Source organism: Ostrinia furnacalis, unplaced genomic scaffold, assembly GCF_004193835.3.
Source record: "Ostrinia furnacalis isolate ACB-3 unplaced genomic scaffold, ASM419383v2 OfSCF0375, whole genome shotgun sequence".
In the NCBI taxonomy this organism is placed as follows: Eukaryota; Metazoa; Arthropoda; class Insecta; order Lepidoptera; family Crambidae; genus Ostrinia; species Ostrinia furnacalis.
In genome coordinates, this window is record NW_021130614.1 from 444,176 (window position 1) to 466,676 (window position 22,501).

Consider the following 22,501-nt stretch of genomic DNA (forward strand, 5'->3'; position numbering starts at 1 on the left):
TGATATTGGTTACTTAATGTATTGCATACTTTGTTTTACGAATCGAATGTTACATTGTCACACACTCAAGTAACCCTAACCACAAGACCTTAAAACCCAGTATCGCAAATGGAATCTTTCCATTTCCATATTTAAAGAGATACAGGCAAAACGTTCTGTTTGGCCTTGGTCAAAACACGTGCCCAGAACTTTTAGAATCAAATGGAGCATTTGTTTTGATAGTTTTTTATTTTGATACCAAAACGAAACACCAAGGCCACGAACGGCTGAAGGTCTTTTAGGATGCAACATTTGGTGATGTAACATTTATGAATAGTGTTTGTTTTAAATTACGATAAACAAATCTGAAGATTCACTGTGATAGATTTTGATATTTATGTTTTTCAACATCATCATTTCAGCCATAGGACGTCCACTGCTGAACATAGGCCTCCCCCAATGATTTTCACAATGGCCGGTTGGTGGCGGCCTGCATCCAGCGCCTTCCCGCTACCTTAATGTTTTAATTCAAATCAAAATCAATCAATTTAGAGCATTGGAATGATTATGCAATAATATGAACCAGTAATCAAACTTTTATCGCTAAATAGCATCTACTCGTATTATGATCTATTACAAGAACATGAGATGCTACAATGTTTATCTTGCCTGTAGAGTTGTTTACAACATTTGCTGCGCAAACTGACAGGTAGAAAAATCAATTTTCCATACCAGTGCCCGGTAGTTTACTTTAATGGCGTTAGTCGTAGTTAACACATCTTCATATTTGAGCTACACGTGGGCATTCGCATGCCATTGCTCTATTTATATCACAACCTACTCCGTACTATATGGATGTAGCCTCTACGCAAGAATTATATAAAATCGATAACTAACCGCCTTCCGAACGCACTCCCGCGCAGCCAGGGCTGCCAACTGTGGCCGGGCTTTCAACGCTGTCATTGGCATCGACCTTGTTTTTAGGCTGAGGCACTGAACTTGACTTGAGACTTGCCATTAGCCGTTTTGGGAGAATTTACAACATTGTTATGCTTTGAATGCCCTCCAAGTTAATGCAAATAGCTATACCTCTACCTATAAACTACTCGTAATTCTATGCAACAATTTGGTAGAGAGAGACCCAAGCTCATAGAAAGTCTGTTTTTGAATAGGTATTCGTTATCCATGATAATATTCTACTAAAAAGTACAAAGTATTAATTTTAATTTAATAAAACTGTTGACGCCGAAATTCAGTTAGACTCCTGAGTCCTGCGCATTGACATTATTTTCGAAATTCGAATTCGGAAGCTTTATTAATTTATTTTGCTGTCAAAATCTAACCTACTTGTCGTAGCAAAAAGTTTTCAGCCCCCAGTTACATCAGAAAATCGCCCAACCTTTTTGGCACCCCTGCCTATGGCGCCCGAAGTCCATTCAACTCTAGCATTTGTTGCGTTTGCTTGTACGGCCGCTGCAATTCGTAATTAATCTCTCATTGCTTGATTGATTACACGCTTGACAGGCATAAAGTGACATTTACTTGGTGCCAAACGTTTTCCTACGGGAAATTATTTATGGGACCGTTTACGCTAGATTTGGATTTTGATCAATGCCCAATTAACGACATTAAAGTGTTGCATAATGATGGTGTGAGGCTCTGAGCAAAAATGAAGCACTTTCGGCCAGTAGGGAGGATGATGGTGGAAGGCATGACATATGAGGCAGTGGCGNGATGAAGATTTTAATGTTGACCTAAAAACAGCAGTATGTACCTACTAATCCTAAGGTGGGCAAAGGCATGACTTAAAAATACCTACACTATATGAACACAGACAAAATAATGTGTAGTCAGTAAACATTGTTTTTGGCAAATATTTTTATTGGACTTAACAGTTTAAAAACAATACAAACAATTTCTATTAAAATATAACAATATGTTAACAATTCAGTTAATGGTCACAGACAATGAGATCAAATAAGTTTTACATTATTTTCTTGCGAGATTTTTAATTTGCAAAATCATTAATTTATATCGACGTATGAAATCTTTTTCATAAGTTCTGACTCTATGCACATACTTAAGAGATAAAGCATTAATAGGCCAGAAGAATTTTAAATCGTACATAATTCCTACAAAAGACTTTATTGCTTTAATGGCTTCATTGGTTGCCCATTAAGACTCTCCTAGCAGTGCCGTATTATCCATAAGGCACTTTAGGCCAGTGCCTAGGGGCCCACTATGGCCAGGGGCCCACTACGACCAGGGGCCCAGCACTCCCGATAAAAAAAAAATGTTAAAGATTATTTTTATGCAACAAAACCACCTCAAAATTTCGCCTTATTTTGGTTTACACATTCAATCGTCATATTTTGATATTGTGGAACCTACGAGTAATTCATTTTCGTGACGTTGGCATTACTGCTTTGTTTACATGACAGGTCGACGGTCGACGCCCTTCAGAGGCTAAAAAGCCTCACTGTGGAGGCTAGGGAGAGGGCTGAGGGTGTGTTGGCTGTATCATTCGATATAGCTAACGCTTTCAATACCATCCCTCATCCCACCATACTCTAGGCATTTCAACATCACAGAGTGCCTCAGTACCTTTGAGCGCTGCTGGCCGATTACTTACGGGACCGCGAAGTCCTGTATGTTAACAGAGACGGCCAGCTCAAACGGCGCGGCGTAGCCAGCGGGGTTCCGCAAGGTTCGGTGCTCGGTCCACTCTTGTGGAACCTAGGCTTCAACTGGCTCCTCCGGGGCGTCCTTCTCGCGGGCATGAGTGTCACATGCTATGCGGATGACACTCTGGTCACTGCCCGAAGAAGATATTTGGGGCCGCGGCTCGGCTGGCGTCGGCGAGCGGCACATTAGTCGCTCGCAGAATACGACGCCTCGGCCTGAAAGTCGCGCTGGAGTAGACTGAGGCCCTCTTCTTTCCGGGGCCAGCGCGACCCTCCCGACGCGTTGAGGACGTTAGGATTGACGTCAAAGGCCAAATGAAATATCTGGGCCTCACGCTTGACGGGAGGTGGCATTTTAGCCCGCACTTCAACGGGCTAGCGCCACGCCTCCACAAGGCAGCCAGCGTACTGAGTTGGTTCCTCCCGAATTTGGGAGGGCCACAAACGAAGTGTCGTCGACTTTATGCCGGCGTTCTGAGGAGCATGGCGCTGTATGGCGCCCCAGTCTGGGCGGACGCACTCAACAAGAGGGAGAATACTGCCCTTCTGCGCAGACCGGGCCATAGCGCAGAGGGTCGCAAGGACCTACCGCACGGTAGGGCACGCTGCGGCGTGCGTCCTCACTGGTACTCCTCCTTGGGAGCTAGAAGTTGGGGTCTTGTCTGTCATCTATCACTGGATGGCAGACCAGAAGGCGCGTGGAAAGCGCCCGGCCCCGGAGCGGTGCGGCGCCGTCACGAAGACATGACTCGCGCGCAGTTTGGCCGCCATTGGTCCTGTTCTGGACGGTACGACCGCACGGGTTCCTCACGTTCCTCAGGTGCTGACCGGGAATGGCTGCTTCGGTTCGTACCTGCATAGAATCGGGCGACAGGAATCCCCGTACGTGCCACAAATGCGGCGCGGCGGATGACACGGTGCAGCACACCCTCGCGGTCTGCACAGTCTGGGAGGAGCAGCGCCGTGTCCTCACTGCGGTCGTGGGCCGGGATCTTTCGCTTCCGAGCCTGGTCATCGCCATGCTGGGAAGTGAAGGATGCTGGAAGGTGGTCGCCTCCTTTTGCGAAGAGGTCATCCTTCAGAAGGAGGCAGCGGAGCGCGAGCGGGAGAACGATCCTTTCGCCCCATCGCTCCGCAGACGGAGAAGGGGCCGGAGAAGGCGGTTGTACGACCGTTCTACTCTGCCCCCAGGTGGCGGCCAGCAGGCCGGGGGTGCGGGGGCACCCTTGTCACCTTCGTCTGACGGGAACGGTTTGGCGTTTCGGGCATTCCCCAGACCCCCACAAGGGGGGCGTGTAGGGTCCGCCGTGTAGGCGAGCTGTCGCTTTAGCTTCGTGTCGCGGAAGTCTAAGGCTCGACGGGCTCACTCGGGCTACGACGGAACGCCGCGGAGGTTTTAGTAGGTATACCCCGTCCTTTTCCCTTATTAGGGCGCCGGGAGTCCCACACACCACCCTGTCCCCCGGCAGTGGTGACGGTACGCAAAGCATTTCCTCCGCGACAAAAAAAGGGGGGCCCAAAACGAGCTGTGCCTAGGGGCCCCGAGATGGTTAATCCGGCCCTGTCTCCTAGGTTTTCGACTTCGACGTAGTTGTGCTTAAGTGGTGGGGGCCCCCGAAAGGGGCGCTTTTTAGGTTTTCCGGTTATACCGCGTAAAGGACTTACCCTATCGAAAAGTGGTCTTCCTGAATGACGGTTGAAGGGCATTTAATCTTGCATTAAATAAGACGAAATTCGTATGTTTTGGACAAACCGTTCTCGTGCAAATGTTCGGCAAAATAGAAAATATGTGTATAATTAATGACCCTCTCCACGTCCAATGGCTCGTTACCCGTAGGCTCCCAAGCCTTGTAAAGGGTCGCCTTAACCAGCGTATCCCTGTCAAGGCTCACGAGTTGGATTCGCTTATCCTTGTTCGTCCCAGCCGTTCCTTAACTGCGGTTGCTGCACCTCTTCCTCTTGCTGCACCTGGTTGAGGCGCTCCTTTTCAAGACTTAATTCATTTTTGTGTTTAATTCTACTGGCTTATAAGCTTTTCTTGACTTAAAGTAGATCGTATATAGTTTTTAACCCGTTTTAAGCAAGAAAAGCTTCTCACCTGAACAATTTTTCACCGGTGTGCACAGAGCCATGCGAAGTGCTATATCCAGTATAATTAGCTAAGAACTACTTAAAGGTAAACAGAAAGACCAAGGCTTGGTAATACAGGGTGGCCCAGACGAAAATTAACTTTTGAAAATTCAAGGAAACGAAAACTGTATCTACATTTTTATAGAACTTTAACTATTGCAATTTAAAGAAAATTTAATGCAATTTATTTTTAAATTTACCTTTATTAAATTACATCGCCCAGGAGATTTCCTTGACGCTTACAACATTCGTATACTCTATTCTTAATGTAACACCACAAAAAATAATTTTCTGGAGTGTGGGAACATGTCTCTTACCATCTAAATGCTCTCAGTTGAAGTGTGACACGTAGCCCCATCTTGATGAAACCAAGTGCTCCGGTCATAACCTTGCAAATCTTTCAGCTTTGAAATCAAAAAGCTTTTCAGCCTACCAGTATAGCGCTCTCAAAAATTAATCATCCTTTCAATGCAACAAACCAATTAAGCAGTGGTGAAATCTCACTTCCTCTAAGAGGCGCTAATCTCATTCCAGCAGACTTCTTTTTGTGGGGTTACCTTATGAGCAGAGTATACTCTAATAATCCAAAAACTATGCAGCATTCATCTATCCTGAATCCATTTTGAGGTAACTCTAAATCAGCGGTTCTCAGCGGTGTTCACGCGGCGCCTATAAACAGTGCAAAGGCGCGGCGACGGCGCGGCGACGGCGCGGCGGCGGCGCGGTAGCGGCGTCGTGTGCAGGAGCACTTACGAAAGTTTTCCAAAATGTTGATGTATGTTGACCGAATGTTGTAAACGTCAAGGGAATCACATGTACGATAAAATTTATAAAAGATAGTAAATTTTAAAATAAATTGCACTAAATTTCCTTTAAATTGCAATGGCTTAAGTTCTACAAAAATGTACAGTTTTCGTTTCCTTGAATTTTCAAAAGTGAATTTTCTTCTGGGCTACCCTGTAAAACAATATACACGAAGTTGTGGAGAGATGGTTCTCGTGCTAGGCTCCGAAGATCCTGTGTTACTTAAGAATTTTTTTTTTATTTTTATTGAAACGCTATTGGAATATTTTAAAATTCATGATCACATAAGTACCTAAGTATATGTATATTACAGTGCGTTTACTAATCGTTTATTTATATATGGATTGTGTAGGTATAGTATACCTATACGTATTACGTATAATTATATTTTTTTTTCCTGTAAACAAAAAATTTGCTAAATTTGCCGCCCCTCTAAATCTGCCGCCCTAGGCACTGGCCTACTTGGCCTATTGGTAAATCCGCCACTGGTACTTTCACCTAAAGAGATACAAAAGTGAAGGCAAAGAGCTTAACAGGGAGCTTTTTAAATACTACCGTGAACGCGTCAAAAAATTAATTGACGTGGAATATCGGCAGCATCTTATGCGTATTCAGAATAACATTATTCATGATCCCACCCAATTTTGGAACTTTGTTAAGGAGAAAAAAAAGGAGAGACGTGGTGTCGAGACCTACACTTACAAGGGTGATGAGGTGCTAGGTCAGGCGGCCGCGGACGCCTTTGTTCAATACTTCAGCTCTGTTTTTCTGCCAAGCGTACCCCACTTGAACCATCTCGAGGCATTGCGTGCAGCTCACGATCATCCTAATGCTACTTCTGTCACAGTTTTATCTGTGGACGAAGCTAACTTGAAAGAGGCTGTAAGACGACTCAAACCTAGAACTTCTGGCGGGCCTGATGGTATTCCGGTATTTCTTGCCAAGGATTGTGCCTCAGTTCTGGCGGAGCCACTCCTGTATATATTTAATCTTTCACTCCACCAGGCAAAGTATCCCATGAAATGGAAGTTGATCAGAGTTACCCCAGTTCCGAAAGGTGACGGTGGCAGTGATGTTTCTTCCTTCAGATCTATTGCGGTGCTCTCTGTTTTTGCAAAAGTTTACGAAATAATCCTAAATAAACATATCAGTAATCAGATTGGTAACATGTTACATGATGATCAGCATGGATTTAGGAAAGCTCGTTCAACTGTTACTAACCTTGTGGCGCATGTGGATTACGTGTGTTCCGAGATGGATGTGGGTCGGCAGGTGGACGTGGCCTATTTCGATTTCCGCAAGGCGTTTGATTTGGTGGATAACGATATTCTGCTGCAGAAATTGGCAATACTGGGATTCACGCCGAAGTTACTCCAGCTGATGGCAAGTTACCTAGGTGACCGTTGCCAGTATGTTAGGATTGACGGTTACGAGTCTACGGAGTACTATAAAAGATCCGGTGTTAGTCAGGGAAGCACTCTGGGACCTACGGTATTCTTGGTATTCGTCAATGACTTGCCGGGAAAGGTCCGNCCGGAAAAAGTCCGTATAGCCAGGTGTCTTATGTTCGCCGATGATCTCAAGTTGAGTCTAAGTATAGCCGATCCTAACGATACCCAATCGCTGCAGAATGATATTGACTTTGTGTACGAATGGAGCCAGGAAAACCATCTCCCACTTAATAATGACAAGTGTAAAGTTATTACTTGTTCGCGTAAGCGGAGACCAATATGCGCAACGTATAGACTATCTGACGCGCCACTGGTAAGAGTTGATAACATTCGAGACCTAGGCTTAATTATTGNGATATGAGGCATTTCCTACAGACTTAGTAGAGGCACAGAATGAGTAATAGTACGTAGAGGGTAGTTTATCAACCTACATAACGCGTATCAAAATCTTTAAAGATTTATGTTTTGCCAAGATTCTAATAAATGTTTTTTTGTTACAGAGATAGAACCACCATTCGCCACTCGAGATGTCACAATCAAAAGGAGCACAGATGTCAACGAGTTCTACGAAATGCTGTCAGAGATCGGCAGGTAAGAGAAAACCTTGCCTTTTTCTTCTGCAGATTTTATAAAAATAGTAAGAATGGGTTGCACCATCTTACTTTAATTTTAACAAACGACAAAAATCTGTCAAACACCATACAAAAAGCACCGGTTATCGTCATAGTTACCGTTAAAGTTACGTGGTGAAACTCAGCATTAAGAGTGTTATACCCGAATATACTGTCAGGCCCAAAATAACTTTAGAGAAGCAGGTATTTTTTAGAAGTTTAAATTTCTAATAACTTGGAAAAATTGAATTGTCTAAGGTGGTAATCTATCCCTGGACTTTTCGCTTGCCGGGCTACTGCTCGCTGCTTAAAGCTGTCTAACAAGCAATAGTTTCTAATCCCTTGACACAAAGGCATTTTCTTCGAAATAATAGGGCATGCATCATACACCTGCTAGTGTAAATATTCCACTCTTTCCGAGGCGTGGCCGGCCTTCCGCCCTCGCCAAGGCATGCCGGCAAAACGCAAATTACACTCGGCCTCTAAACATATCTCTACTAACGAGATGACTCATGGCGTGTCTAATAGCGCTGCATTTTAGATTACTGCGTGTCTATGAGGCAAGTTTTTCTGTTTTACCGTTTAAGGCTAGTCCGTTTGAAACCTAAAATAGTGGCATTACCATTTCCAAGAGCCTACTGTAACAAAAACATGGTTGAGAGTGATTTTATCTGATAAAACTCCGACTATGAATGAAACTTTTTATTATCGATGCAGATAAGAGTACCTATCTTGCAATCTTCAAATGATATCAATAAGAATAAAATACCAAATTACAATAAGCCACAATATTTTATTGTAGGTTAGTACAAGCTGAATCACCAGATGTTAGGATGTAAACCATCTTTCAATACGTACAAAAACCTTCTGCTTTCTTCCTTAAACATTCCTTAACCATACTCCACTTTTCAGGGGCAAATTCGGCACAGTATACCTCTGCCGAGAGAAGAGCACAGGCCTGGAGCTAGCAGCCAAGTTGGTCTCCGTGAACCGAAGAGATGAACGGCGTAATGTGGAGAGAGAGGTGGACGTCATGAGACGGCTGCGGCACCCTCGCCTCATCCAGTTATATGATGCATACGAGTGGGGGAAGTGCATGTGCGTCGTGCTGGAACTGTGAGTATACCACCAGCTATTAGAAGAGAATAATACAGGCCTATTGATGGCCGCCGTAGTAGGACACAGAGCATAGGGCTATAACAGGCTTTCAGCCGAGTTCTTCTACTTGAGACAGAGGGAATGTGGAAGAGGTGGATGTAATGCGGTGGCTACGGCACCCTCGCCCCATTCAAGCATCGTAAGTATACCACCAGCTGTTGGTATCAGGACAGAGCATAAGGCTAGAGCTGGCAGCCGAGCTGAAAATGTCCTAAATAAAAATTAAAGTCGATCAAGGATTTGATCAGACCATGGCATATAAACTTAAAAAATAGATCCCTAAAGTTCGGTACACGTGTGTAACTCTGCTCTAAAACTTAGACTACAGAGATCAATATTTAGTAGCTAGTGAAACAACTTGTCATCATACCACTTCTTGCATAACAAGAGCACGACGAAATAACACCAAATTATGTCGATTATCATAAACAATGTTTTAAAAGAGTCTCATTAGACAAATATTTGTCATAAACTCTATATTTAAAATCAATGTACCTACCGAAAACAAACAAATCTCTGACGCAACCGACTCTTGTAAAGCAAAAGAGAACAATCGGCCAGATATAATCACGTCGTCAGTTCATAATGGAGTGAATGTCAACAAATCAGAGCCATAGTCCCACGGCTCAGACAATCTGCAGATTAGCCAACGATCCGTGTTTCCATCGTGAAGAGTTTATTCGTGGCACAGTAGGGTTGGCACAAACCATGCAATGTTCAATACCACTGCAACTGTACCGTTCTTCTGGTGGTATGCAACAATTAGCTTACGATACGGTTGAAATTGGTATGGTTAAAAATGCATGGCACAAACGTAGGTGTGAATAGACACCATTTTCTTCTTCCTTGATCCATTTTCACGGCCCTAAAGCTAGTGAGTGCTTTCTCACCTCTCTGTCATTAAGTCATCCATCAGTCTTTCACCACACAAAACATTTGCGCTTAACTCGTCAGAAGATAATCTTACCTCATGTTTGGCAAACACAACGTGCACATAGGAGCAGCAACTTTATTTTTAGGGCTCATCATCTCTCCTTAATTTCAGTTGCCCTCTAACCTATCTTGCTTACATGGTATGTTGTCAAGGGTAGCAGAGGATGAAGTAATCCAAACGGAAGCATTACTTTGACTAGGTTTCACATGACAGGTCTTGCAAGGTGTTGCATGATGCGTCGAGTCATCGCACCGCGCATCGAGCTCCACAATCGTATTCCGTATTCTAAATCTGTTTCATTCAAACGATTCCATTGCGGTTTTGGCATGTGACTCACGCGCAGCTGGACGTGTGTCGCTTGAAATTGCACCGTGTTCCTTTCACATAGAGTTCATACACGTGATTGACAGGTCTGACGACTTAAACTCTTGAAATCTGGAAAGTTTCGGTTCACAAACGGGTCAAGGTTCGAACTCGACCTAGGTTACGACGCTTTTATTGGGTACACTGTTTGTTTAACCGAGATTTAAGATACACTGGTATGAGAACAAAGCTTTATCGTACATAGAGACACGTATAAAATACAGATGTTGGATGACACGCAAATGTGTGTAGATTTAAAAATATGATCGTTACTTCGCACCCACTCAGATCTCAAAAATGTATCTACCTATTGTAACATCGAATTCAAAAATATTATTTTAGTAGCTCTTCATTAGTAGGCTATAATGTTGTCATTGATTCTATATCAATCCTCAAAATTGTAAAATTACTGTTTACAAAATTGCATTGTCTCATCTTGTGATCTAATCTAACCTAATCTCAAAAAATAACAGTCATATTTCCACCATCAGCATTCCAAAATGTCAGTTTCCAAGTCCCCTGGACTATAAATTGAACAATATTATTAATAGGCCATGAATACAGGTGCAATCTGGCGGCCGATGACAGGTGCTCGCCCACGCTTCATTAATTAAGTTTCACTTTTACTGCGCTAATGAGCATCTTCCAGTAATGAGGTCATCTCACCCAGCTACACTATATTGTTCATAAACATTTTTAACATATGCCTATCTGGCATTCCCAGTCAAATCCGTATTTTGGTTCCATTTTAGATCTTTTAAAGAATACTTTAAAATACTGCTCGAGAAAGGCCTACCCTAAGGATTTCCACAACAACCGGTCCTGTACAGCCTGTACTGCCCAATGTCCACATCCGTGCATCCCAGCCAGATCACGACCTTCACCAGTTTATCAGTTTATCGACCGTGGGGGTTTCGTTTAATGGACAATGGAAATTTTTCTTTCATTTTTCATTTCATGGAACTATTTCGGTGTTGAATCAAGCTCGCTCATTTAATACAACTAAGTACACATCTTACTTTAAAACCTTGATGATTCTGACGAATGCATAAAACGACAAAAAAGGTAACTCCGTAAGTAGGTGACATGTCCTCAAACTGCTATGACAGAGCGCGCTTACAAGTTGTGGTCAACCGCAGCTCTCTTATTTACTTTCACAGCTAGTCATTGGTATAAACCCATTTGGTGACACTAAAAGTTGTACTATCCATTGTTTAAATTCATAATCGTTATGTATTTTATCTTAATGTTGAAGTGTTTGATCGATTGGCTCGACGTTTCAACGTACGTACACGAAATTACCCTTTATCTCTATCACCGTTTGTCTTTCTAGTCTGGCAATTACTTATGCTGATTCATATGTATGAAAAGGGCACAATGAACGTCATAAAATGACCCTGATTAGCCGTTTGCATTAACCCAGGATTTTTGGGTCAGAAGAGATGCCTAACAGGTGATCCCACTATTAGGCCTCTCATGTTTTGGTCTCTATGCTTTTTCACAACTGTTTATCAAAAATTATTTCGACTGTTCAGCTCTTGTTTGTGCAGAATACTTGAAAACGTACAATTTTAATTAAAGATTTCAAATCTGACGCATTTCCTCTAAATCGGCGCCAAAGTCGAGTGCGCCCTATAAGGCGGGCGGCGCGCGCGCAGACGCGTCGGCCGCGTCACTCGACGCATAGTTGGCGGCTCGCCATGCTGCCATCTCACACAGGCATGAGATTGTGATGTTCATTGCGATTATCGTTACGTCAGTTATTAGTTCGATTAGTTTAACAGGTGTATGAACTATTATAATTACAATGCAATGGGTAGAGATTTGTAAACCGTAGGAAAGAGGACCAATGATTTGCCAATGCGGGGATAAGTTAAACTGCTGAAGATATTTATCACAGAATTTATCGGTCTGAGCCTGAAATAGTGAAATTTCATCATAACTTCGTCATCAAACTTCGTGATTTCAAACCCTTGTATCAGGAAATTTTTTCTTCTTGATTCGAGACGAGGTTATTTACTGGGGAAACCGTCATCACAATCTTGAATCATGATTACTAAAATGTCAAATTCCCTGAAATGCATCCTCACATGCGAGATAGAAATATAATCTTTCAGCATTCAAAAATAAATTGAGTACCACGGCGATGACGGAAACCACGGAAACGCTGAAAAAATATTTTCATTCTAAATCATTACTAAACGTCTGCCTACGCAGACTGAAACAGATTCAGACAAAGATAGCGAAAATAACTGAAAGACACTCAGCCATGTTTATTTTTGTGGGAACGCATTGCATCCGCTTCATTTCTTACGTCAGTACAAGAATTGCGTTTTGCGAATTCCATAAATTTATTCTTCTAAACGGCGTAGTAATGACGTCACAGCACAGCTGTTTCGGAACTGTAGCCCAGCAGTCTTCCTGTTTTTCCGCTTCCCTCTTTTTTCTTGAACTGTACGGTACGTGACGTAGGTACACAATGTTTATCTACTCCGGGAAATGTTTGCCTTGTAAGAGCGTGGGCAGCTTATTTTTTCCGAAACTTCGAAAGATTAGTTCGCCTTTCGCAGAGTTCGATAATAAAGTAATGCACTTAACTATTTAAAATGCGGAGGTTCGGAGCTTGGGTTAGCAAAAAGTTGTATCTTCTCGACCAATTAGATACTAGTTACCAACTATTAAGCAATGTGATTTTATTCGATTTCGTGATAGTTTCGCTATTAGTACCTATCTATGTAAAACGGGAGTACTTATTTTATAATGCAATACAAGCTGTTTTACTTAACAGTAAATGAAATTGAAAATTTTCCTTTTCACTCTCCACACTTGATTAAACAAGAACTAAATATGTAAATCGACACTTGTTCAAACCGTCGCTCGCGATTATCCAAAAGACGTAAGCTTGATGTCATTTATTTTGTAAATTATGCATAGTTACCCGCTCGATCGGATCAGTATGAAAATGCTGAATAAATATTGATATAACAGCAGACGTTATCGTTTAAATTGCAAGGCTTACGTAGTTATTGTTTGCGCGTAACGTATTGTAGGTAAAGCGAACAGTTAAAGACCGTGTCAAATTTTCAATGCTCTAGTTAAATTCCTTGACACCATTTGGATTTACAGATTATTGTTGCTACGAGTATATGAGCTGTTAATATTTTCTTAAATTACTCTCAAGCAATCGGTGCGTTTATCAAATTACCTCTTAAAATCTTATTTGGAAATACCTTTACCTGTATAACTGCATAGGGTTTGCCTGGTAAGTAGGTATTGGTAGATGACGAAACAAAACGAGTTAGAGAAAAAAATCTAGAAATGAAACCTAAAAAAATGTGCCTTCTCCATTTTTTAACCTTTGCTTTCACTTACAGTGTTTTGAAAACGGTTTCCCTCCATTTCACCTCCTACAATAACAAGCAAAAAAGCCAAAGATCTCAAAACTTTATTTGGCATCACTCACATTCCATGTGTTTCAACTAAAAATTTAATCAAACATCAAAGACAGACAGAAACTAATTAGATTCGCAAATAAACGTAGGCAGGTCACCCACGTTGCGAAATGGGAGCGAGTCAAGATACGCGACAAAATTTCTCTTTGACAAAAAAACGAACTTCAATTGAGAGATGTGGTCTGTTATCGATACTTTCTTCAATAACAATAGTATCACGTAACGATTTAACAGTTGGATGATTGACACCTCTAGCTAGAGAATGTAACGTTTTAGATTAAGTTATTCATTTACTTTTTTGAAATTAATTACAAGATATTGTCTACCATGCTTTACCAATCGCCACTTGTCCTATGTGGCAGCTATTGGCTGGCACCGTCCACCCAACTAGAAATGTCCTCAACAGAGGCTAGCAAACCACTGAACCAGATGGCAATATTATTAATACACTTGCTTAATCAAGCTTAAATAACAACCACACTGACTGATTGATTGTCACTGATACGTGCGTATGCCGACAACCAAACCGCAGGCCAAATATTGTCACTATGCGGAACATTTTTGCCAATATATCAAGTAGCTGTAATTTTTTAAAATACACTTGTTCTGGTTATCGATATCGGTTAGAATGTCGTCGCCCGACACTAAAAGAAAGCGTGTGACACCGACCTTCAGGCTCGATCGCTTCTATTCCTAGATCCATTTTAGCGCCAACCGAATAGTTTTTTGGCAACACCGCAAAAGTTTTTTTCGATCGATCCTGACTTTTCAAGGGTAGAGTTGTTTTCTGTCAGCGATTTTTTGCGCCATGTCTCGACGCTAACGCTTCGGGCACAACATAATAAACATACTTGTAGAGCACCTCTCAAATCAAAGGTCATCGTCTAGACGGATTTAGATGTAGAGATTAAATAGAGACATTAGGAGATAAAGATTAATCAGTTGGATTGGACAAAGCAAGGTTTGTCTGTAACTGAATGTGACGCCACAAAATTCGAAATTCGTGATCACAGCTTGAAATGCAGTGGTTATTTATGTAACCTTAAATAACTTAGCCTTCACTGGTTTTGTCGTCGGATAATCTGTCAAATACGAATTCTAGCTAAACGAAGCTATCTATTTGGACATTACCATTGCCAAGGATACTCCCACCATAATATCAAAATATGGTTGTGGCCTGTTAGGATTTAAAACTACTTAAGAAGCTTACACTTTTGTTTCACAGTAAATAGCATTTCAATTCGTCATTGACGTTCCACCTCCTTGCAGGATCACCGGCGGAGAACTCTTCGAGCGAGTCATCGACGAGGACTTCGTGCTGACGGAGCGCGCGTGCACCGTCTTCATGCGCCAAATCTGCGAGGGTATAGAGTTCGTGCATCGGCAGAACATCCTGCATCTGGACATGAAGGTGAGAAGATAAATAAATAAATCATCAGCATTATTATCATCATCATCACCAAGTAATTTAGTCTCTACTGCAGGAGCACGACTCTCTAATTTACTAGAGGCAAATGAAGGACTTGGCCTGCAATCTCCACACTGTTAATCCCTTAGTAGAAGATGATCATTTATTTTTGGTTTGTCTGGAAGAAATCGCTTCCTAGTAATAAGACTGCCTTTTCAATTTTTGTTAGTCACGAAAAAGTACAATACTTACACGTAAAAATGTTTATAGCACTTTCGGTTGCTGAGTTATGATGTACTTACTTTTGTATTTTGCGCGAAAGGTAAACTTTAACTGCAGCTGATGGATTGTCAACTGTAAATTTTGGTCAGCACTTTTCATACGTCAACAAATATAGCGGTCCCCGTATTTATCATGCACTTTTCGCGATCTCTCTTTGAGATCGTCGACCGCTATGTGGCAATCGAGTTCAGAATGACATTCACATGGCATGTTTATGATATTGCCAGCGTGAAAGCCACAATTAAACGCAAAGCTTTTTTACACATTTATTGTATTAACGTCATCCTATTCGTGTAGATAAAGTCGAGTAGATCCTTTATAATCCTCGCATCGGGCCGAAGGTGGAAGCGAGCTACATCTGGAATCCTCAACCACAGAAGAACTGGCTATCTTACCTCCCACTGCCGAAACACAACAATGTTCTCAACACTTCTCAACACTGTCATGTCGAATTGGCGACAAACTTGAGATTTTGGTAGCGAGGCGGACTTACAACAATCACCAACCAAAGAGCAAAAAATTTTGCCTCCACTGGTAATTGAACCTGGGACCTCTGGGTCTGACTCAATTAGACCCAAGACGGCTAAAACACTTTGGCTACTACAGAAGCAGTCTTCGTCAACTGTTTCCTCGCATCCTTGAGCTATTAATTATTCAACTAATAAGCTCATTGAAGCTTGATTAATATACTCAACATCAAATAAATCGCACCTTCCGCGACGCGGACTTTAAAGATTTTCTTCTGACATAATCATGGTGCCCCAACAATATTGGTGTTATTTGAAAGCCCAATAAATATCGTTAAAGAAAAACACATTCAATTTATTAATCAATGATTAACATATACCATAAATGTGACTTGAAAAAATACCTCACTTTGGGCTCACCTCTGGGATCAATTAGACCATTTTTTATGGTTATAAAACCAAATAATGATCTCACGTGTCCTCTTTAACAGATGGATAGCGATTAATCTCAACTTAACAGTTTTATACCCATAAAAGTTGGCTCAAGCGTAACTACCTATTTTTTCAAGAAGTGACTCTGGATCCTTCTAAAGACACATTTTTATGGTAAAAACCTTTCCCATAGTGAAATCAAGTTTAGAACTAGGCTTTTAAATAGTGCCAATATTGGTGGGAAGTGGGGATGCATACGTTTGAAAGTGCTTGTCGCGCGAGGTGCGATTTATTTGACGACGAGTGTATAAAGGAACGTTCTAAATCAACCTAATACCATTATACCATTATATCAGTTTCATAATATCAAATGATAGCAATGTGGCTCCGCGCGTTTGGGCGGGCTCCAACTCGTAAATCAAAATGGCGGAACAACTTGCGCGGGAGTTTTATGGTCGTCGGAGAATCGTAATTGTTTATTCGTTTGCTTTTATTAATGTCAACTGAATAGAACTATGTTTTACTACGACTGGCCAGCATACAACGGGCCAGAATGGAACAGAACCATAGAACAAAAAGTCATGTAGATACCTAAATGCTGAGGTACCTAATATAAATCCTCTCCTACCTAATATAAAGATCTATTCTAATTATCGAGCTACTGTCAATTTTCTACCGTGAATGTAAGTGAAAGCTTTACAAAAGTCTGTCAAAGCTTTTAAGCTTTGTCTGTATAAAAGTATAGCTTTGCCACCCCAATCTACTTACAAAATTTAAAGATAGTACTACCGCTACGTTTACACTATTAATTACTTTATTTACTATAGGTACACACTACTAGTGAAGCTAGGAAATCTTCTAGCTTCCCTCACGCATTTCATCTGAAAAAAAAGCGTTGGAAGAAGAATTATCCTCTTCTCTCTTTATAGCATGCTGCACGATAAGCAATCTGACCTTCCGACTCATGAAGTTGGTTCTATTGTTACTTAAAATATTTTGTAGCAGCAGTCAATTGCACTTAACGTAATATACGAGTATGACTTCAATATATTTCGCCTTCGAATCCGTTACGGTTAGTGAAAACAATTTAATTCACATATAAAGTGAAATAAAGGGTACGAATTCTTAATTAAGTGACAACAAATCGTGAGTAAGGCCGACGGCCGACGTCCAAGTACTGTCGCAGAGAAAAGTGCCTGGGGATTTTGTTTTTATCAAGAGACATGAGTATTGACCGAGTGGAATTACAATTTACACTATAATTCCCAAAATCAGTGATAAACTCTGCCCTGATAAATACTGACATTAAATATCAAGGAAATGATTAACTAGTAACACTCAATCATTAATTTATTTACCTACTGGTCGGAAGAAACTATTAACTTTATTTATCCAATAAACGCTGTTATTAATAATTTTAGATTTATTGTTATGACTCAGAACCAGGCAAGTGCTAGTTGTTTAGGTAGGTAACTAATTTTTGTGAGAAGAGATTTGTACTTTTCTCGAATTGTTCAGAAATCTGTTAACTCGCAAGTCGCAAGGGTTGTTCGTTTTTCCAAAGACCCCCCACTAGGTGGACCGACGATCTGGTGAGGATCGCGGACGGGCACAGGACCGGTCGTTGTGGAAATCCTTGGGGTAGGCCTTTGTCCAGCCGTAGACGTCATTTGGCTGAAACGAACGAACGAACCCTAAAAATCAACATTACAATAACATGATGTAACATATGTGAGTAATCGTTGTTGACAAGTAATCAACCTTCCAATGCTCAAGTTCGGGCCGTTCGATGACCCGCTGTTTCGACCAAGCCACCTTTGCCAAGGTTGTTCAGGCCTCATAACCACCTCGCAAAACTTGGCACTGATTACGCGACACGTAGTGTGGTGGCATAGTAAAAAGTCTTTCGTCTATTATGTGACTTTAAGTAGGTAATTAATGGCGATTGAGAAACAAATACATTTCACCAATTAATCTGAAGTTGGCACTTTGGTTGACACTTAAGAAGAGATTATTATAATCAAAGCTATTATTAAACTAAGCTATTACTACTTCTACTGCTACTATTCAACCATTCCATTGAATCGTCTATAACCTTCTAAGCGACTAGCATCATCATCATCATTTCAGCCAATGGCAATCGATTACTAAACGTAAGACGAATGTAGGGGAGGTCAACTAACACCGAAGATTTTACATGTACCTAGCCGCTACCAGAATCACCACAACGATATTAGATAGATAGGTGCTATACAATAAAAGTAGATAAGTGTTACTTATCTTCATGTGTCGTCGATCCATCAGAGGCTCACCTTCAGTCAATTCCAGCGCACCCATCGGTCATCCAATTTCTAGGTCTTCTACATAATGAATTTTCTTTCAGCCTGAAAACATCCTATGCCTGACCAAGACTGGCAACCGCATCAAGATCATAGACTTCGGCCTGGCCCGCTTCTATGACCCTGAGAAGAAGCTGCAAGTGCTGTTCGGAACGCCGGAGTTCGTCGCGCCAGAGGTGGTCAACTTCGACCAGATTGGATACGGGACTGACATGTGGTCCGTTGGCGTTATTTGTTATGTTCTGTAAGTATTTTAGTAACCTTTTGTACTATTCATCATTCATTGATAGCTTTAGGATAGGGCTACAAAATGCCTCATACCTAAGTACTACCTACGAAACAATACAAAGGAACACTAAAAGTCTAGTATTAAAAGTTTTGATGAAAGATTTAAAAAAGATCAAAGTGTGCTGAAAGGCAGTCTCCATCTAATTTGAACAAGGTCCAGCACAGATGAGGTCCAGGGTCTCTTCAAAAGGCATCATGTTGTTGTGTATGTCGATGATTTTTGTTTGGATAGAATCATATTATTATTTGGTTTCGAAGGATAAAGGCTACACTTTGATTTCTTTCTTTTAGATTCTCCACTTAACGCAAATACTCTTTGTAGAATTTCCCTTGCCACTTGAGTCGCATCAACGGTTATAGTTTTATCATCATCATCATCATTTCATCCACAGGACGTCCACTGCTAAACATAGGCCTCCCCCAATGGTTTTTATATTGTCCGGTTGATGGCCGCCTTTTATCATAGATGTACTAAACAATATCTGTTTATTTCCAGCCTATCAGGCCTTTCGCCGTTCATGGGGGAGACAGACATAGAAACCATGGCGAACGTCACCGTGGCCAAGTACGACTTCGACGACGAGGCCTTCAACGAGATCTCCGAGGACGCCAAAGACTTCATCAGCAAGCTGCTTGTGAAGGATAAAGAGTGAGTATCATCTGTACAGTTTTATTTGTTTAAAGGTCATAGCATACTTATCAACCCGGAAAGGGATCAACGCCGTATCGACTTTCGCCGCGAGGCGAAGTTAGGTGCGGATAAGTGTTTGCCTTGCAGTAGGTACGGAGTTTCATACAAAGAATACCGACCGCCTCGAGTTGATACGGTTACGATCCGTTTCCGAGTTGATAGATAAGTGTGCTTCGTCCTTTAGAAGTTCTTAAACAGACACCGAGTCTGTTTTCTGATCTTCAAAATATCGGAATCTGCTTAAGAATGTACAGCGACAGCATATCATAATTTACATTTTTACATCAAAGTAGGCTCTATGACAATGGGATAAGAGCCACTGTTAGCTTGATATGCTGTCGTGCGTACCTACGCCTGATAGGGACTAGAATTTTCAAACATTTTTAAAACTTAGGCATTTTCATTTCCATGTCTTTGTTGGAAACGACAGTAAATTGCTTGTACTCTGTTTCGAATTCCAACATAAAAGCTGCAATAATAAGCCTGTCGATAAAGACCCTTTGTTACGTGTTTAATTCTATCCAACACTTAGTTGTAACTAACAATACCTATTATATTTATTGCATGAAGTAGCGCTGGTTTTCGTAGTTAATGCACTTAATTTACTTTTGATTTTAGTTAACTTGCCTTGCACTTGTAGACTAAAAGTAAATAAAACAGTAGAACTATTGCTAACACTAATCTCTAATTGTTTAGTTAAGTAGAAACGCAATTTAGTACTTATACTATTAAAACTATCTATTGGTGACACATTCCAGTATTTTATGAATTCATATCCTCGCACTGATCCTTACCATCGAATAAAACCATCACATCCATAATATCCTCACATATCCACCCTAAACCATATTATGCACCAACCACAATTCACCATCCATCTATTTGCACGCACCTTCCATCTCACTCAATTCTAGGTGTTGGGTTGATAGTAACAAGGGTCTTTGTCGCAGGTCACGACCGAGCGCGACGGAGTGTTTGCGTCACCGATGGATTCAGAAGCGGCCTCCAGCCAAGAAGGAACCGCCCCAACCACTACCATCGCCCAAACACGAACTAGACGTCGCCAAAGACAACCTTAGGCTCTTCGTAGAACGATGGAGCGAACACCCGAACTCGCCTTACGTTTTCGATAACCAGTCTCACGAAATCACCTGTCTTATGAACGGCAATTGCGAAAGATCATCCATCGGCGGCTGCTCACCCTCCCCAAGAAGTTCTTTAGGCAGTTCCCCAGACACAGTCTTTGACGAAGACGACCTAGAACCACCTCCTTTAAGAGACCCAAATTACTTAGCACCTCGATACAATCCTGTTGAAAGGAGAGCTTCGGATAGCAGTTGCTTCTTACACAAAAAACAAGACGTCATGGTAAGAAAGAACCTAGCTGAGGAAATAAAGAAACTTTCGGACCACTTATTCATGCTCTCGACTATGAACACCGATCTGGCCAACAACAATAGCACGAAAGAACTGAACAAAAACGTGACAGAATCAAACACGACAGTGAAAGAGGAAAAACTACCGAATGGTTTCAAAAAGGAGACAAAAACGTTCACTAAAACGATCACAAATGGAGACGCTTCGAACACAACAAAAAGGATTTTCACATCGAAATCAACAAACAAAATATCGTCGAGTTTTCTAATAGACAAAGAGCCAGAGAAGCCAATGACGAGCAAAATGCCGTGGGCAAAATCGACCACGAGGTCCAAAAAGGTGACGCATTTGAGCCGAGATGTTCCAGACCAGCCTATAGAGAGGCGGAATAGCTTCTTCCAGGAGTTTGATAGGCGGAGGGACCGAATAGATAAATTGGTGAACGGATCAGAAAATGGTAGACAGTTGCCTTATAGAAGAGGAGACGAGAACAATGCTCATAGGACTAAGGATCTTCTGCTACACCTCTTGGAGAAATGGGGGGAAACAGAAGAAGTTGAAGCGGAAAGAACTGCTGGTGGCACGTCAAATGGTGGTCGACACCAATCAATATCCCTTGAATGGTCGCCATCAAACCAGCTCGCACAGAACTCTATGTCGAGTCTACACGCGTTCTTCCAACGGCAAACATCGGAAGAAAAAGCCCAGAGAAAAAATGTCGCAAACACAGTAACGAATTCGAAATGATTTTTGTTGAAACAGGGTAGTAGTGCCATGACATTCACATGAACAAAAAATGCTAGTTAGGCTTGGTTATTTACAGAAACTATATGCCTAAGAACTATAAGCTACTTGTAAATTAGTTACGAAGTGCCAGACAGGTCAGGGCGTCTACCAAATTACCCAAAAGCCAATTAGTCAAATCTCTAAATGACCAATGTTAACCAAGCTAGTACGTAACGGTTGTAAGTTACCAAAGTAACTGAATGAGATTATTTTTATCAACTTTTCCTTTACTTTAGGGATGGCAGTAAAATGACATTGTACGAATCTAGTCTCAATAATAATTTCTGTATGAAGATATCGTTACAAAAGCAAGACTGAGAGAAATGAAAACAATACTTGAAATATCCATTATTTTCTAAAAATATAAACATAATGCAATAATCATAAAATAATTTAAGTAAATACCATCACAATGACATTAAATACTTAAATAGATACTTAAAAAACGTATAAAATATCCTTTCTAATGTAAATAAAATAGTCACAAAGTCGGCTATAAGGTTTTTGCAGTAAATTAATTGTTCCTTATTTATGTATGTACTTATAAGTATGAAATTGTATTACTTAAGTATAATTCTTATGTAATTTATTGTTGTCATTTTATGTTTTTTTAATATAAGGCTTTATTTAATTTAGATCTTTTATTTACCCTACCAAAACAACCTTAACAGTGTGTCATCATCAACAGCCCTTTACAGTCCACTGCTGGACTATGAGCCTCCTCCACTATAGTGGAGGGTTTTGCCATAATCTCCACGCTAGGCAGGCGGGTTGGAGATCGCAGTTTAAAAGATTGATGTTTTTCAGAGAGCGCTGCTGCCCATTCTCTGTTTGATGTGTAGTCCCTAAGTCGCCTCTTACGACA

General features: G+C 41.2%; 1 protein-coding gene across 2 annotated transcripts in view; it reads left to right on the forward strand.

Moving 5' to 3' along the window:
- The window catches only part of LOC114361676 (myosin light chain kinase, smooth muscle), a 41,278-nt gene extending 19,232 nt beyond the window's left edge, over positions 1-22,046 (forward strand). For both annotated transcript variants that reach the window (XM_028316809.1, XM_028316801.1), the window contains exons 3-8: positions 7,549-7,639; positions 8,572-8,775; positions 14,836-14,977; positions 18,539-18,738; positions 19,279-19,431; positions 20,424-22,046. In XM_028316809.1, coding sequence (XP_028172610.1) covers positions 7,549-7,639; positions 8,572-8,775; positions 14,836-14,977; positions 18,539-18,738; positions 19,279-19,431; positions 20,424-21,597 — 1,964 coding nt within the window. In that variant the 3' untranslated portion in view covers positions 21,598-22,046. The remainder of the gene's footprint in view (positions 1-7,548; positions 7,640-8,571; positions 8,776-14,835; positions 14,978-18,538; positions 18,739-19,278; positions 19,432-20,423) is intronic.
- The last annotated feature ends 455 nt before the right edge of the window (positions 22,047-22,501 follow it).